The 12296-nt window shown below is 39.9% G+C and overlaps 1 protein-coding gene across 4 annotated transcripts in view; it reads left to right on the forward strand.

Annotated features, from left to right (window-relative positions):
* The window catches only part of HOOK3 (hook microtubule tethering protein 3), a 79947-nt gene that overhangs the window by 37625 nt on the left and 30026 nt on the right, over positions 1–12296 (forward strand). For 3 of the 4 annotated variants that reach the window (XM_031609359.2, XM_090131453.1, XM_031609361.2), the window contains exons 9-12: positions 1694–1857; positions 3989–4129; positions 7145–7346; positions 12178–12288. In XM_031609359.2, the coding sequence (XP_031465219.1) occupies positions 1694–1857; positions 3989–4129; positions 7145–7346; positions 12178–12288 (618 nt within the window). The remainder of the gene's footprint in view (positions 1–1693; positions 1858–3988; positions 4130–7144; positions 7347–12177; positions 12289–12296) is intronic. The other variant, XM_090131455.1, reaches the window with a different exon arrangement.

The raw sequence follows: 12296 nt of genomic DNA on the forward strand, positions 1-12296 counted from the left end.
TTAATTTTTTAATTTTTAGACTTCTTAAGACAAGTAGTCCTAGGAATTTTTAAAAAGGAAAAGAAAATTGCATGGTAATTTTTTTTTTGCACTGTGATTATTTTGCTTTATTTGTGTGAACAGAGTGAAATTCACTTTTTCTCATTTTGATACAGTATTGCCATTATTAAATGATTAATACTACTAAAACCTTTTTTTTTTTTTTTAATTCAAATAGAAAGGAATTGAGCTGTGTGGCTCACACCTGAAGCAGAACTCCTAGAAGTATTGCAGCTGTAGCACTGGGTTCATGAAAGGCTCTCATTGACCAACCTCATCTCCTTTTGTGACTGGGTCACCCATCTGGTGTATGAGGGAGAGGCTGTGAATGTAGTCTAGTCTATCTAGACGTCAGCATTTATGGCTTGGACACGCACAGTCTCTATTAGATAAAGAGCTGGCTGGAGGGCTGGACTCAGAGGGTGTTGGTGAATGGAGTTAAATCCAGCTGATAAGGTAGAGGTCAGCCTCTTCTCCCATGTAATTACTGATAGAACAAGAGGGAACGGCATCAAGTTGCTCCAGATGAGGTTCAGATTGGATATTAGAAAACATTTCTTCTCAGAAAGAGTAGTGAGACATTGGAACAGGCTGCCCAGTAACATGGTAGAGTCATCTTCCTTGGAGGTGTTAAAGGAAAGGGTAGATGTAGTACTTAGGGATGTGATTTTATGGGCAGTATTGGTGGAAGGTATACAGTTGGACTAGATGATGGTAGAGATCTTTTCCAAACATTGATTCTGTGATTTGCATTTTAAATTGTGGACAGAATTTATACTTGTCTACCAGCTATGTATGGGCTTAAATTGAGCCTTCCTTTAAATTGTACTTGGAAGACGCGAAAAGGGTTAAGTGGGAGCCCAGGAAGGCACTGTCAGTGAAACCTTTGGAGTATAATTCAGCCTTTTGCCATGCTGTTCATTAACTGTTAGAATTAGTGAAGTTGTATTCCTTGAGTTGTATTTAATAATGCAAGTTCATACTGAAACATTTCCTTCTGTTGAGGTTCATATTTCTTCTTTAGCCCTCTTCCCGATGCTGATTTTACACTGTTTAATAATATATGAACTCATGCTCCAGCTTCTGTTTGCTCTTTTGGTTCCTTCTGTACTGCTGCTTTTTTTCACAGAACCGTTGGAAACCATGTCATCTTTAAGATTGTCTTCCAGGTTCAGTAATTGCAGTTGCTTGCAGTTGCTGGTCAAAAAAATTCTTGGAAGGATACAGGCATTCCATTGGATATTCCATTATGGAATTGATAAACATTGTTTCCTTTGGAAGTCAGTTTTAAAAGTTGCTCTGAAGTGCTGGTTTTACTTGTTTGTAAAGTATGCAGACTTAGATATACTGGATTCATGTACTGTGGTAGCTAAGAGGGTTTGTTTTTTTTTTTTTTTTAGACGCTTTGGAGAACTGCAGTTAAGAATTATATTTTTGAATGGCAGATACTGCTGTTAATGCTGGCATATGCTAGTTACATCACATAGCAATTGAATATTTACTAATGTTACACTGTGATCTTACAAAATGTGATTTTTGAAAGCTACATGTTTGTATTTGGAGATTGTGTTATTACTTCATAATGCGCACCAAAAAAAAAAAATCTGTAGAGTTGGATTGCTCCATTATTCTGTTTGCGTAACTATTAAAACAGGTTGCAGCCCTTCAGGAGGAGAAGAGCAGTTTGCTTGCTGAGAACCAGATTTTGATGGAACGTTTAAATCAATCTGACTCAATTGAAGATCCCAACAGCCCTGCTGGTCGTAGGCACTTGCAACTGCAAACACAACTAGAACAACTCCAAGAGGAAACATTCAGGTAGGGAGATTACCTGTAACTTGTTTGTAGCTGACAATAGACATAACTAAATGCCTCTGTTTTCACTGGCTGAATTATTGGAGTTGATGCTACTATCACACTTAGGAAGTTTTTGGCACACTTTTTAAGATTTACCTTTTCATACACTATAGCATCAAAAGTTGCATATTAATCATGAAATACTGTCTGCATGTCCCCATCTACTCTGTTAAGTTTTACACTGTTTGGGTGCAATCACTTCATCAATATTTCAGAATCAGTGGTGATGAAAGGTAGCATGCTTTCCGTTGTATAAATCATTCTGATTCTATTATGTTGGCATAGAAATTCCTAGTTGAATGTTTATTGTGGGTGGTAGTATTATACAACAAAGTATGTCCTTCTCTTAAGTCTGAAAACAAAATATGTCATATTTGAAAGATGGAGATTTTGAGCTATTGAGCTCAACTCCTCTTTTGCTCATTTCCTCATTGTGTGGAAATATAGTTTCTCCTTAATTATCCTTCCTGATCCTGTCAACTGTTGCTTTCAGCCTCTCTAAGCTCATAATGCTGAGAAAAGGTAGTCTACTTCACTGTTGTCTTTTCATACTTATTGCTATACTTTTCTTCTCCTTTGTGACTGAAACTGTAATATTTGTCTCCATTTTTTGTTTTCCTGCCCCCTTTTCCTATTGTGTTTTTAAATACTTTTGCCAATTGTCAAGTAACTTTCCTTTTTTGTCTATTTTGGTATTTTCTGCTTGTCCTGCAAAGACTTTTTTTTTTGAGTGTTCAGATGCATATCTCCCTCCAGTTCCCTGAAAGATAATAAACATTTCTCTTTTGTAGCAGCCAATGTATGTTTTCTCGTTTCTGTATGTCTACCCTGTGGAGGAATAGTACTGTGGTATCTCTTTAGTGTAAAACCTTTAACTCTGCTTATTCGTATCTGTTCTCTGAAGTGATATGTACCTGAGCCTTTTGACTATTTCCTATTTGTATTAAACAGATTTTTTTCCCCTTATTCAATATCTGCATTGCCGGTTTCTACTTTCAGGTTTTGGAGGGCTTTGTAAATCCTTTTTACCTGAAGCCTGTCTTCCAGTTCTTTACCTCCTCCCCCTTCTTTCTTATGCTATCTTATGTCTGTGTTCTTTCTCCAGCTCTACCCAACCAAACAGGAAGTATGTACAGCTTAACTGATGCAAAGTGTAGTCTGGTGTTGTTATTCCAGTCTTAACTCTGTGTCCTTCCCCAGTTTGGGGCATCAAAATTCCAGCCTTTGTATTTGGCTTACCTGACTTACTGATCATATTTATCCTCTATTCTTGCGGTTTCCTAGTGAATTCCTTTAATTAACAAAGCACTGGTTTTTTTTTTTTTTTTTTTCTTGCTTGTAGTTCTTCTTTTGGATTTCCGTCATTTTAATTTTGGATCATAATTAGGATAGTATTTTATGTTGCAGCTTGTCTGTTTCTACTCTTTCAAATACTTTAACAAAATTTATCTTAGTTATACCCCTTGTTCACTGCCAGGTTAATGCAGCTTTGCCTATGTGTACTGTAGACGAGTAGTTCACCCCTGAAACTTCATTCTGCTTTATGTGCTGGTCAAAATATAGGTAGCTAAATGGCTTCATTCTTAAGAACAAGTTAAGCTGAGAGAATAAATAAAAAACACCTCACTGAGAGCTCTAAAGCATATAGTACATCTGGCAACCAGGTCAGTGCTGTTGGAAGTGTATGGAACTAGAACAGCTAAATAAAATCCTAGGATAAAGTCATCATATTCAAACTCTGTACAGCTCGAGATTAAAAAGATTGGAAATTTCTGCTTGGAAATGCATTTCTGAAAAAGTATAGTGACAAAAAAAGTCGGATTGCCTTTTCATTAGGAGATCACAGCCTTGTGATGTTCCAAATAGAAATACTGGCATCAAATTAAAATCATCAGAACACTCAGTCTGCTCCTGTCTTATTCCAATAAGCCTGACATTTGGGTTTGTATGTGATGTTGCACGTTAGACTGCTATTTTCCTTTCCTATGTAAGTCATCTTAGAGAAGATGTATTCTTAGAGAGAATGATGGTGAAGAAGGATAACTGTGAGTCAAGCTAAGGAATTATTTTCTGTTTTACATTATTTCTACAGATTAGAAGCTGCCAAAGATGACTATAGAATACGTTGTGAAGAACTGGAGAAGGAAATTGCAGAATTGAGACAACAGACAGAAGAGCTTACTACATTGGCAGAGGAAGCTCAATCTCTGAAGGATGAGATAGATGTACTGAGGTACACAGACCACCACAGTTCTGCTTAAACAAATGTTACCTACTGATTAGGCACATAATGAATATTAGCAAATGTAGCAATGTTATACTGTCTTATGGCTGTAACAAGTCATGTACTGATCTCTGAGTGCAGACTGTTCTCCACTTACTGTCCCCTTCATGATAGGGGAGTCCATTCTTCTGAAGATGATAGACCTTTTGTGGTATTGTGTTGTTTGCACTTTGGGTGGCACTTTGGTTCATCATTCACATTGGAGAGATGTGGATTTGACAGCTGAACTACCTGTTGAATAAGAAATTGTTTGAAAGGCTACGGACAAAGGGTGGTGATCAATGGCTCTATGTCCAGGTGAAGTCTGGTAACGAGTGGTGTCCCCCAGGAGTCTGTTTTGGGACTGTTGCTTTTTAATGTCTTTGTCAGTGACCTTGACAATGGAATTGAGTGCATCCTCAGCAAGTTTGCTGATGACACCAAGCTGAGTGGTGTGGTTGACAAGGCGGAAGGAAGGGGTGCTATTCGGAGGGTACTCAACAGACTCGAAAGGTGGGCCCAGGTGAATCTAGCAAAGTTCAATACAGCTAAGTACACTTGGGCTGGAAGAATAACAGGCATCCATACAGACTGGAAGGAGCAGTCCTTGAGAGCTGCCCTGAAGAGAAGGACCTGGGGGTCCTGATGGATGAAAAAGTAAACATGAGCCAGCAGTGTGCTCTTGCAGCTTGGAGGGGCATTGGTATCCTCTGCTCCATTCATAGAGGGGTAGCCAGCAGGGACAGGGAGGTGATTTTCCCTCCCAGCTCTGCCCTTGTGAGGCCCCACCTGAAGTACTGCATCCAAGTCTGGGACTCCCAGTACAGGAAAGACAGAGAGCTGTTGGAGAGGGTCCAGAGGAGGACCACTAAGATAATCAGAGGGCTGGAGCGCCTCTCCTACAAAGACAGTCTGACAGGAGCTGGACTTCTTCAGCCTGGAGAAGAGAAGGCTGAGGGGTGACCTCATTGCAGCCTTCCAGTACCTAAAGGGAGCCTGTAAACAGGAGGGGAGTCAACTCTTTGAAAGGGTAGATAATAGCAGGACAAGGGAAAATAGTTTTAAGTTGAAGGAGGGAAGAGTTAGGTAGGATATCAGAGGGAAGTTCTTTACAGAGAGAGTGGTGAGGTGCTGGAACAGGCTGCCCAGAGTGGTTGTGGATGCCCCATCCCTGGAGGCGTTCAAGGCCAGGCTGGATGGGGCCCTTGGCAGCCTGGTCTAGTACTAAATGTGAAGGTTGGTGGCCTTGCTTGTGGCAGGGAGATTGGAGCTTTATGATCCTTGAGGTCCCGTCCAACCTGGGCTATTCTATGATTCTGTATGACATTAACATGTGACAGCTGTTTTTGCCACTGGATTTCAGTACCCATAGTTGTGATAACCAACTGTGCTGGGGGTTTATAAAGTGGAACAGTCCTCTTTGCTGTAGAATGTAATTCTTTAGCACTGTCTTCTGGCTGCTATCAGTTATTCAGATTGTCTGCCACAAGGCTAACATGACTTATTACAATACTGACTTTTCTAATTCACTGGACTTATTTCTATCTATATGTTCTCTGTCATTAATGTTGGTTATGAGCCTGTGGTACTTCACAATTCCATACATTTTCAGTGTGGGAAGCACAGGTTCAAAAACAGTGTCTTGCTCCAGACAGAGTCTGTCCTTGTTTAGCAATTAAGAAGATTTTACTTGCTCCCGTGTCTCATGAATTGATCATCAATGTAGAATTCTCCAGATTTCTTAGGCAGCTGAGTAAGTAAATTAACTTTAAAATGAAGTTGGGATGCGGTTAGGGAGCAGAGAAGGAAGGGTTACTGTCTTCCTGGCAATTCATCAGGTTTTTCTAATTTCATTATGGGGTCTACTACTTGAATTTTGTCATCCTGTGAGACAAGTGTTCATTACATGGTGTTCAACTGCTGGAGATGTTGGACTTCGAATGTGCCATAATCTCTGTCCTAGCTTCATAACTAGCAGTAGTAACTTTAGACCTATTCTAAAATACAAATCTAACAGTTTTTAACAACTGTTGCCATTGCTGCCTAACTTCAGAAGTGAATTGGGGTCACAATGTATAAGCTTTTACTCTATGCTTGCAGCTGTTAATTTCTGGGATTTTGTTCTGTACTGCTTTGGATAATATTTTCTTTCTCAGCTTCCAACATATTTTAACTTGTTCATTTCTTAACGTGTGTACCATAGCAACTTCCAAGTAGCAACCATAATCCTGGCTCTCTCCTCACTATATAGTTTACTTTTCTTTCTGTTAAGCCTGATCAAACTGCCGTATGATCAGTGCCATTTTTCCCTACTGATTCAGTGAAGATGATCATATCCTACTTTTTATAAACTTTTGCCTTTAATTTTTCTAGCATATACTCCACATTTAAACTCTTTGTCAGAGATCTGAGTAATAATGGTCTTATTGCTCCCCAATGTTACTTCACCTTGTGAGTCACACTGAGCACCTTCATTCCTGAAATTATGTTGGTCTGCCAGAAGGAGGGTTTTTAAAAAAAATAAATTGATTTTTGCTTCAGTTAGTGTTCTGAAGTGTCCTTCCTCTGTGTTCAGGAATACCAGGATTACTGTATTGATCTGTACCAGTGGATGAAGGGAGAATACATTGTTTCTACCAACTCAGCTATTAATGCAGCATGCACATTTGACTTCAGTGGGGAGCAGCTGGCCACTCTGAATAAACATTAAATGCATACTGTGACCTTCAAGATGGTACAGACTTGTGTTCAGATAATACTTTTAGAAAGACCTTCCGTCAGCAGCTATTTGAATTAACAGATGGTGGAAGGAAATTAAGTTTAGAAGTGAAACTATATGGTAGTGTGAGGATACGATCACTTTCTTGTGTTATTTGTGATGCCTTGGGATGTCTTCTACATGACTTCTAAATGTGAAGGAAGCTTCAGGACATTTGATTTTCTTAGCTTTCAGAGTACAAATTTGATACAAATGTTTCCTTCCAGGCATTCTTCTGATAAAGTAGCCAAGTTAGAAAGCCAAGTGGAATCTTATAAGAAGAAATTAGAAGACCTGGGTGATTTGCGTCGGCAAGTGAAACTCTTAGAAGAAAAGAATACAATGTACATGCAAAATACTGTAAGCCTGGAAGAGGAGCTGAGGAAGGCCAATGCAGCACGCAGCCAGCTAGAGACGTATAAGAGACAGGTGAGAAAGTCGTCATCAACACAACATTTCTCTGCATTTTTAAACACTTCCTTGTCGTAACACAGCTGATACCTGAAAGTAAAATACAAATGATGAACAAATACCTCTCTACTTGTTTTTTAGATACTGCCTTTCTTATCTGTTCCTGCAATTTTTACATCTATGTAAAATATGCTTGTCAGCACGCACGTCGTCTTACTTTTCAAAAATCAATGGGTGTGAGAATTATTTTTCTCAAACTCAGTAGTAAGGCTTGGGTTACAGCCTCTTCTTTAAGATAAAGTATATACTTAGAAATTTACAGCAGTGGGGGATGTACCACAGCTGAGGTAAGTTGCTCCCTTAGTGAAGTATTCCATGAGAAACAAAGAGCTTGATGAGAAAAATACTGGTATAACAGTCAAAGGAAAAAGTAAATGCAGAAAGCAGTAACTGTTCACACAGGAGTAGTATCATGTTTACTAGCAGTAAATATTCCTTGCCTTTACCAACTGAGTATACAAATATAAGTATCTCATGGGCTAGGGTGCTTGAAGGTAAGGTGGCTTGTGAGAGCTGAGCAGCATTTAAACAGCACTTCTTCCAAGCTCAGGATCAGTGCATCCCTAAAAGTAGAAAACTGGGGAAGAGAGGCAGGAGACCTGTGTTGAATGAGCAAGGAGCTTGTGAATAAGATCAAAGGGAAGAAGAAGCTTTATGAAATGTGCAAAAAGGGCCTGCCCTTTTGGGACAAGAATAGGAGTGTTGTCAGGGCCAACAGGGAAGTGATCAGGAAGGCTAACGCTCACCAGGAACTGAAGCTGGTGAAGGAGATAAAGGATAATAGGAAGGGGTTTTTTTGAGAATGTTAATGGTAAAAGGAATACTAGGGATAATGTGGGTCTCCTGCTGAATGATGGAGGTATCCTGCTAACAGGAGATTCTGAATGCCTTCTTTGCTTCAGTCGTCACTTCAAAGACTCACCCTCAGGACTCCTGGACACTGGAGGGAAGAGAGAGAGTCCAGGAAATGGAGAGCTTCCCTTTGGTTGAGGGGAGAGTGATCCAGGAGCGTCTAGGTGGGATCAGTGTGCACAAATCCATGGGTCCTAAAGGGATGCATCTATGTGTGCTGAGGGAGCTGGCAGAGGTGATTGCCAGACCACTCTCTGTCATCTTTGACAGATCTTGGAGAAAGGAGAGGTGCCTGAAGACAATAGGATAGCCAATGTCATTCCAGTCTTCAAGAAGGGCAAGAAAGAGCATGTGGGAAACTACAGTCCAGTCAGTCTCACCTCTGTCCCTGGAAAGGTGATGGAACAGCTTGTTCTGGATGCCATTTCCAGGCAATTAAAAAAAAAGAAGGCTATCAGGAGTAGTCAGCATGGATTCACCAAGAGGAAATGGTGCTTGACCATCTTTGCAGCCTTCTATGATGACATCAGTGGCTGGGTAGATGGGGGGGAAAGCAGTGGATGTTGTTTACTTTGACTTCAGCAAGGCTTTTGATATTGTCTCCAAAGACATCCTGATGCTGAAGCTGAGGAAATGTGGGACAGATGAGTGGACAGTGAGGTAGGTTGAGAAATGGCTGGCTGGTCAAGCTCAGAGGGTGGTGATCAGTGGTGCAGAGTCCAGTTGGAGACCTGTGACTTAGCAGTGCTACCCAGGGTTTGGTGTGGACCTGGTTTTGTGCAAAATCCTCATTGACGACCTTGGCGAAGGGATAATGTCCACTCTCAGCAAGCATGCCCACGATACAAAGCTGGGAGGAGTGGCCTGTAGGCCACAGAAGGCTATACTATCATTCAGCAGGAGCTGGAGAGGCTGGAGAGCTGGGCAGTGAGAAACCAGATGAGGTTTAACAAGAGCAAGTCTTGTACTTGTCCGGTTTTGCACTTGGGAAGGAGTAACAGCACGTATCAGGAGAGTGTGGGGGCAGAACTGCTGGAGAGGAGCTCTGTGGAGAAGGAAGCTCTGTCCTGGTGGACAACAGGATGGCCATGAGCAAGCAGTGTGCTAGGAAGGCCAATGGAATCCTGGGATGCATAAAAAGGAGCATGTCCAGTAAGTCAAGGCAGGTGATCCTCCCCTTCTTCTGTGCCCTGGTCAGGCCTCACTTGAAGTGCTGTACACAGTTCTGGGCTCCCCGGTACAAAAAGACAGAGATCTCCTGGAAAGAGTCCAACAGAGGGCCTCAAAGATGATAAAGGGCATAAAGAACATCTCCTGTATGAAGGAAGGCTGGATGACCTGGGTCTGTTCAGCCTTGAGAAAGGAAGGCTGAGAGGAGATCTGATTAATGTTTGTAAGTATCATTAAACATAGGAAACAAAGGGATATGGCCAATCTCTTTTCAGTGGTCTGTGGGGACAGGACAAGGGGAAATGACCATACACTGGAACAGAGGATATTCCACACCAATACGCAAAAGAACTTCTTCACGATGAGGGTCAAGGATCACAGGAACAGGTTTTGGAGTCTCCTTCCCTGGAGTAATTCAAGACCTGCCTGGACACTTACGTGTGCAGCTTTCTGTATTGGGCCTGCTTTGGGAGGGGGGTTGGACTCGATCTGTGGAGGTCCCTTCCAGCCCCTAAAATTCCATGATTCTGTGATAGCTGTGTAACCTTTGTGTCTGGATCTGATTATACTTAACTGAGATAAGGATTTTGGAAGGGGCAGTCCTGTCATCTGTTCTGCAGAAAGTACTGTTCCTTTTCTGTGCTCTGTGGGTGAGATTTCCCATATGAGGTGCTGATAATTTGTAGAGAACTGGTCCACTATCTGAGTCTGGAATAAACATCAGGTGCTTCATGTGAGAGGTGATAGTTTCTTTCACCTAATTACAGTGTCTCAAAATGATCACATAGCATGTATACATGTCCTGTTGGATTTTTTTTGGAATCTGGCTAAGAATTGTGAACTGTCATTTTATTATTTTCTGTGAATCCTAACTTTTGCTATAAAAATTAAGCCAGGTGTAAAGATTCAGATGTTATACGATTGAGCACTCGTTTGCTACTGTAGAGCAACATGTATTCCCTGATGTGCAGAGGAATTGAACCCCAGTTAAGATTATGTCAGCAGCAGAGTTATTGGAGATATTTCTCTGGCTTAGAAAATTTGTGCTGTGCAGGTGAAAGTTCAAACTGCTGTAATGATCTGCAAGGAAATCTCATCTTACATATTAGTTTCCTTAAGATGAGCGTGATGGTGGCATATTGTACTTGGAGACATAATAGCACCTATTTAGGAGGCTTTGTTCACTTTTCTGAAAGCAAGTGCAAGCATTTTCTAAGAAACTTTTTATTGCAGCATGAAGAATTCAAATGTGCAGATTCCGTGATTACTTTTGTAATTTTGATTCAGTCCCTTTGTGCATGTGTGTTCTGATACATTTTTAACAGTATGTCCTGCTTTTCTTTGCAAGGTTACTGCTTTACTCATTCCACATGTCAGATAATGCTCAGTAAATGTGATGGCAATTCATTCATGTATTTTTTTTTTTTTTAATCTTCTGCATTACCATGTAGCTGCGTATCTTTCTGAACACTCCCGAATCCTGATTTTGGGCAGTTTATTTCCTGCTGTGGTTTTCTGTATAACATTACCATAGGATGATTTATTATAGACATTAACACATTTATTCCAATTCAGATAGGATTATATCTATTTTACAGAGAGGGCAGAATTGTAGATGAAGGCCTCCATTCTTTTTGTACCCCGAGTGATGGAAGTCACATCTGAAAAATTAAATATTTTCAAAACTGGCATTGTAAATTTTTTTCTGATCTCAGAAATGGCAGATGTTGTTTATTATTTCATGTCTTTATTAAAAAGAAGAACAAAAAAAAGAATACAAAGCAAAAAAAAACCCGGTATCTTTCATTCTAAGACAAAGACCATGCAGATTTTCAGACCTGGTAGTTATTTTCTTATGGTTGTTCACAGTGGAAGTAAAACGTAATTGGAACCACTAGATAGTCTTATGTAGGCACAGCTACTGCTTTTCATTGACAAATTGTTAGTCACTTTCTCTGTAATCTGAAACCAATGAGAAAGCCACCTTATGAATTGCTTCAGAAGAAACTTTGTCTTCAGCTGAATCATCATTCAGCTTATCTATTTGCAGCTAAGTCTTTATTCAGATTACTTGCTTCTATGCTTTCTACATTATGAGTATTACTGATGTCTGAGAATCAGCTTTTCTTAGTAAAGCTTGAGAACTTTGGAAAGGCACAACTTTACTGATTTGCCTTCCGTTCACTGATTGTTTCTATGTATTAAATAAACTCTTTACTGATCTATAGTTGAAAGTATATACTTGACATTGTTAGACATGTATTTCATTCTGAAGTATCTTTATATTAGTGTATTAAAAAACAATTAGGAAAATCTCACGATAAGAGACATTATCTGACTACATAAATTGGCAGTTGAGTTCTGAGTAAGGCTTAACGACAGTTGCAGATAATTTCATCAAAGGTTTTTTTTTCTCTTGGCTTCTCAGAAAGCAGAAGGATTTTTGCACTGCTTCTGAGCAATTTGTAGAAGTACATTGCTTTTTTTTTTTTTTCCTATTAGCCATGGTTAGGCTTCCAGTCCTGTTTGTAGATATATTGAATGTATTTTACAGGTTTTGCTTCTTGTTTTTGTCATGAGACCTAATACTTGGATGCTGTTAGTTTTGCTGAAACATAGAACAAGCAGTTTTTAGAAGTCCTATAGATAAACATTATGCTTGTTTTACAAAATAACTTGTGGTGCATGGTAATTGGCTACTTTTGTTTTATGTACTTTGTTTTAATACTAATATTTGCAGACAAATTATTGATTCTTGTTCTCACAGGCAGTTGAACTACAAAACAGGTTATCTGAAGAATCCAAGAAAGCTGATAAATTAGATTATGAATGCAAACGGCTGAAAGAAAAAGTAGACAGCCTCCAAAAAGAAAAAGATGTAAGTGC

Source organism: Phasianus colchicus, chromosome Z, assembly GCF_987193195.1.
Source record: "Phasianus colchicus chromosome Z, bPhaCol1.hap1.1, whole genome shotgun sequence".
Lineage (NCBI taxonomy): Eukaryota > Metazoa > Chordata > Aves > Galliformes > Phasianidae > Phasianus > Phasianus colchicus.